The sequence below is a fragment of the Nicotiana attenuata genome, unplaced genomic scaffold, assembly GCF_001879085.1.
Source record: "Nicotiana attenuata strain UT unplaced genomic scaffold, NIATTr2, whole genome shotgun sequence".
In the NCBI taxonomy this organism is placed as follows: Eukaryota; Viridiplantae; Streptophyta; class Magnoliopsida; order Solanales; family Solanaceae; genus Nicotiana; species Nicotiana attenuata.
Genome location: NW_017672592.1, coordinates 137,494 through 142,981, shown reverse-complemented (window position 1 = coordinate 142,981; position 5,488 = coordinate 137,494). Strand labels below are relative to the sequence as shown.

General features: G+C 37.2%; 1 protein-coding gene across 1 annotated transcript; it reads right to left on the bottom strand.

Moving 5' to 3' along the window:
• Positions 1–540: 540 nt before the first annotated feature.
• LOC109213782 (putative receptor protein kinase ZmPK1) lies at positions 541–3,385 on the bottom strand. Its single transcript, XM_019377610.1, has 2 exons — positions 2,711–3,385; positions 541–2,444 (listed from the first exon to the last, which is right to left on the bottom strand). Exons 1-2 carry the CDS (start codon positions 3,345–3,347, stop codon positions 676–678), a joined length of 2,406 nt encoding a protein of 801 aa, XP_019233155.1. The 5' UTR covers positions 3,348–3,385; the 3' UTR covers positions 541–675.
• Between the last annotated feature and the right edge of the window lie 2,103 nt (positions 3,386–5,488).

Genomic DNA, 5,488 nt, shown 5'->3' with positions numbered 1-5,488 from the left:
AAGGGTTGGAAGGCTCATAGGTTTGACTGAGAGTTAACTTTGATGATGTCGGGTTCGGATTGTGGTTATGGGAGTTGGAATAGGTGTGTTATGTCATTTGGAACCTGTAAACAAAATTTGAGGTCATTCTGAGTTGTTTAGGCAGTTCGGCGGTAAGTTTTGAATTTGAAAGTTTGGATTAGTTCCTTAGGCCTGAATTGAGGTACGATTTGTAGTTTTGATGTTGTTTGGTGTGATGTGAGGCCTCGAGTAGGTCCATATTATGTTTTGGGATTGATTTGTGTGATTGGACAAGGTCCAGGAGGCCTTCTGTGTGTTTCGAGGTGGTTTCAGACCATTTCCCCTTGTTTTGAATCAACTGTCTTCTGGTGTGCTGATGTTCAATGCGATCACGGAAGGGAAATCGCGATCGTGGAGGGTGTTTGGCGGCTGGCATCTATATGGCGGTTTAGATTTCCATCTAGCAATGGGTCACAGAACCATAACAGTTGTTACATTGCACGTGATTGTTGAGAAAATTTATCTTCACATAATGGGATTCAAAAGTACATGCAAACTCAAGTTAGATGGTATTATTTTGGAAGAAGTTACTTAACATATAATTAAAGAGGATACCATCCTACTATATCATTCTAAGATCAGCTTTTGCGAGAGTTGATACAACTTGAGATTAACTTAGATTACTATGTCTATTTTCAACTCGAGATTTTCTGGATGAAGCATCTTATCTACCACCTCGCACATGGTAGGTCTTGCATCTCTATCTTCCTCTGAACACTGCAAAGCTACTTTCAATAGAATTTCCATTTTCTCCAAGTCAAATTTACCACTTAAAGATGGATCCACAATTTCTTGTATCCATGATTTCGTTTCACTAGCTTCGCGCATCTTCTCTCTAATCCAAGTTACCAACACCCCTTGTCCCATAGCATCATTATCCCTGCTGCTGCCGCCATGAACACAAACTTCTGGACTCTTGCCTGTGATCATCTCCAATAAAACAATTCCATAACTATAAACATCAACTTTTGAGGTAATAGGCATCTTAAAAACCCATTCAGGAGCCATGTATCCTCTAGTCCCCCTTATCGTGGAAAAGCTCGAATTATCCAAGCCACCTCTATTTAATATTTTCGATAGCCCAAAATCAGCAACCTTTGGCTTGTAATTGGAATCTAAAAGTATGTTCTGAGGCTTTACATCACAATGCAAGACCCATTCCAAGCACTCTTCATGCAAGTAAGCAAGTCCTTTGGCTGTTCCTAAAGCAATGTCAAACCTTTTCTCCCAATCAAGTTTGCTGGCATGCAAATTATCTGACAAAGAACCACACTCCATATACTCATAAACTAGAAGCCTGTGCTTTCCCTCAGCACAATATCCCCATAATTCTATCAAATTCATGTGATTAAGGTTGCCTATAGTACTCACTTCTGCTAGAAATTCAGCTTCTCCTTGATAGTTGGCTCCTCCACTGAGGGACTTTATAGCTGCAACTCTATCGTCAGACAATTTTCCTTTATACACAATACTACCGCCTCCTCGGCCTATCTCTTCACTGAAATTAGAAGAGGCCTTCTTGAGCTCAGCATAGGTGAATTTCTTGAATCTTGTTGAAAGTTGAAGGTAACCTTGCTTGGTTTCATGTGAGCCTTTTCTTGTCTTAATCCAGTAAGTTAGAAAACAAAGAATCTCCAAAACTCCAGCTACAACAATTGACCAAATGAATGACTTTATCCAACCATGTTGTTCTTTTCTTTTATAAGCTCTGTCCAGCATCACTTTTTCATTGCCACATTGGAGATTTCCTTTATAATTCGCTTGCCAAGTTTGCCTTCCTTTAGGCAATTTCACATAAACAATATCTGGCCAACTTGATTGGACATAGCCATTAAATAAGAGTGTTTTTGGGTAACAACCATACGTACCATTACCTCCAACAAACTTGTACTGGAAACCCTTGCAATCACAATGTTTCAAGCATATATTCTTGCATTCCTGCAACGTTTTATTATGAAAATATGCAATATCATACCCGTAAAACTCAACGTGGTGAAGCGGAAAGAAATCCATTGAACTAGTATCATTGCAAGAAATGGCGAATTCTGGTTCACAACCATAGGACCAATCTGTGGGATTTCTCATCCTGTATCCTGGTATACAAGAACATTTTCTGCCAAAGTAAGGATCATAGGAACACAAACTGTTCAATCCACAAACTCCATGAACCCTACAAGCTGCTATAAATAACTGCCAAGTAACTCTCCAAGTGTTACTCAGCATATCTAGGCTGTACAATCGAATATTGCCATCTACATCAAGAGTCAATCTCCTTCGCAATTCCACACCATAATCAGCAGATTGGAATCTAAATTCATCACTCGACATAAAATTTCCCAAACGGTCAAGAACTGCAGTTTTGCTGTCATTGTAGGTGGACCGACCTGCAGAGGCAAATGGACTACATAAGCAAACAGTTCAACTGAACCAATATTTTCGATAGGAAGCACATATATAAAAAAAGACCTAAAGTTGCACCAATTAAATTTAAATTCTGAATCAGCCTCTACTGACCAGCGGTATAGGTTTTGATGATTGACAAAGGTACACATGCATGAACCAGGTTCATGAACACTGTACACAAGTTACGGCCAGAATCAAGCAAAAAGCATGCACGTGCAAGGGATAAGTATAAGTGGTTATTACTGACCTGCATCCCAAACAATTAACCACGGGCTTGGCCAGAAAACACTTGTCATCTCTATGCCATCAAAGACAAGATGCAGGACATTATCCTCATTAAAATGTACCTGGTAAAATCCAGAAGAGAAATTGGTCGAGCTTCTACGTGACACAAGCTTTGAGGTCTTGGTAAGTAGTTGTTCAGAAAGAAGTGTGTCTGTAGGTGAATCAAAGCTTTGCCAGATTTCTTGACCTTCTGAAGTTACAAGAACAAGGTTGCCGTTATCCAGCAACCTTAATTCAACATATGAACTTGATTGTGTACCAGATTCCCAAACATTGATCTGATTCGCATCAATCAGTACGAGGTTGCCTGATTTGAGCAGGGAAAGATGTGATTTTCTTCCATTTATAGGTTGATCACGGTTAGCCATCCAAACAACGGTGTTGTTTCCATCAGCCAATGGCTTAGTGAACCATATAGCAAAGAAATAAGCATTGTCACCAACAGAGTAAAAACCAGCTGTGAATTCTCCATTGGGGGATGAAAGAAAATCTTGTGGAGCAGAAAGTGAACCTTCAGATAAACTAAAGATTGTTGAGGATGATGAAAGTGGCAATGCAACAAGTGAAGCCAAAACAAGTATCAAAATTGGTACATCCATGTAATAATTTGATATTCTTCATACTTGAGTTTTGAAATATATAAATTCAAGAACGAGACAAAAATAGTAATGTTGAAGGCGGCTAAGGTAGGGACAATATTAGTAGTGTAGTTGAAAACTGAATAATTTTTGAATCAAACAGGAGACGACAGATATTAGAATACTTTCTTCTACCTAAAGAGAATGATCATTTCTCAACTCAGAATTATTTTATTTCGTTAATCTCTCTTACAGAAATTTAAATTTCTTCATGATTTTTCTGTTTCTAATTAGCACAGTATAAAATTCCACAGGTGGGGAGTTAGTTTTGTTATAGGGTGCAACTGAATGTTCAGACATTAATGGATATATATACTTACCTGTGATTTAGTCCGTCTAAGTTTGCTTATGAATAAATAGCAAAGTTGTAATATTTAATGGAAATGTAAAACGAAAAATACTGAAATACTGGCGGAATGGTTCATTCACTATTAATTTAAGAACGCCGACTAAGGATTATTTGGTCTAAATTCCAAGAGCATCGCCTTATGTTTCTTCTGATACTTAATAGATTTCAAAGATTCGTCTTCACTATATAATTTGATCTGATTACTACGAGAACTCAGGCCAGTGGCGGATTTAGAGCATTGTATATGGGTTTCCGGGAACTCAGTAACTTTTGCGTAATACATATAAATATCTTATTGTGAACTCAGTTATTATTGCATATTAATTTGAGAAAACCGTAGGAATCCACAAACTTCAAATTCTGGATCCGCATCTAACTCAGGCCACAACGTTCTTATACCTACAGAACTTACTGCTAATTTCGTTTTTCTTATCCGAAAGTTCCCTTCTACTTTCTGGTAATTTTACCTCCTATAGCAAGGTATACACCCTATTTATTATAAATCAAAATTATTTTAAAATATTATTTTCTATAGCTACCTTTTATATTTTGTAGCAAAATAAGTATTTATGGTACATACTACCATTGAGTCATGAAATACGCTATTTACGTTTTTCCTCTCTCTTAGACAACTGGACATACCTATTTTTAAGGTGATTGGCGTTACTGTATTCATAAATACATGGCGGGAATACATATGAATACATGCGCATACAACTTGACTGCCCTGATTTTAGGACGCGAATACATGTGAATACATGCACGTACAGCTCGACTGCCCTGATTTTAGGCGCTTTTTGCTGCTTTATTCGTGAATACATGGCGCGAATACATGCGCGTACAGCTGGACTGCCATGATTTTAGGCGTTTTTTACCGATGTATTCATGAATACAACAGCGCGAATACATGTGAATACATGCGCGTACAGCTGGACTGCCCTGATTTTTGGCGCTTTTTGCTGTTGTATTCATGAATACATGGCGCAAATACATGTGAATACAGCTGGACTACCCTGATTTTTAGACGCTTTTTGCTGCTGTATTCATGAATACAGCAGCGCGAATACACTACCATAACTACTGAATTGTAGCTATAGGAAGTAATTATATATATGGTTATTATAGGATGTGAATAACCACTAAACAATAGTGGTTTCTGAAAATTCTTCTTATCTATTTGGCTGTTATAAAAAAGTGAAAAAACAATAGGAGTACTACATATACAAAAAGACATTTAGCCCGTTCAAATATGCAAAAGAAATCGCAGGGTCCACTGTCCCCTTCAAACAATAACAGTAGGCATTCAACATATCAATTTATGGCAGACGGCAGTCTTATGTCCGCGAGATTGACTGATTCTTTGATTATAATCAGGATAAATAATCTCATCTTCTACGTAGATAGATAGTCCCATGATTTTTGAGATTGAATATTACTGTCGCACAATAAACTAATCTTTTGTGACCAAGGTTCAATTATTAAAATTTTAAAAAATTAAATCGGGATAAACCGACATATTACCAAACAACTTATTGACTTTTAAAACCCAAAATAGGACAACTAAAATTTATTGGTCTGGAATCATGAGCAGTCTATGTCACACTAAATCATCTTCTAGAAAAATTCTAGTCTGGTGTATTTTAATTTTCTCAAATTAGCTCTTCCATAAGGAAATTAAATGATCTGGAAAAGTAAAACAGATCGATGATTTACTAACAGCTTGTTTGGATGATCGTTTCCTATTGTATCGTAT

Excerpts from the sequence above, each read along its gene's own strand:
- LOC109213782 (XM_019377610.1), bottom strand. The coding sequence starts at position 3,347 with ATGGATGTACCAATTTTGATACTTGTTTTGGCTTCACTTGTTGCATTG. Across the intron at positions 2,445-2,710 it reads GTTAATTGTTTGGGATGCAG|GTCGGTCCACCTACAATGAC; the intron begins GTCAGTAATAAC and ends TTGCCTCTGCAG.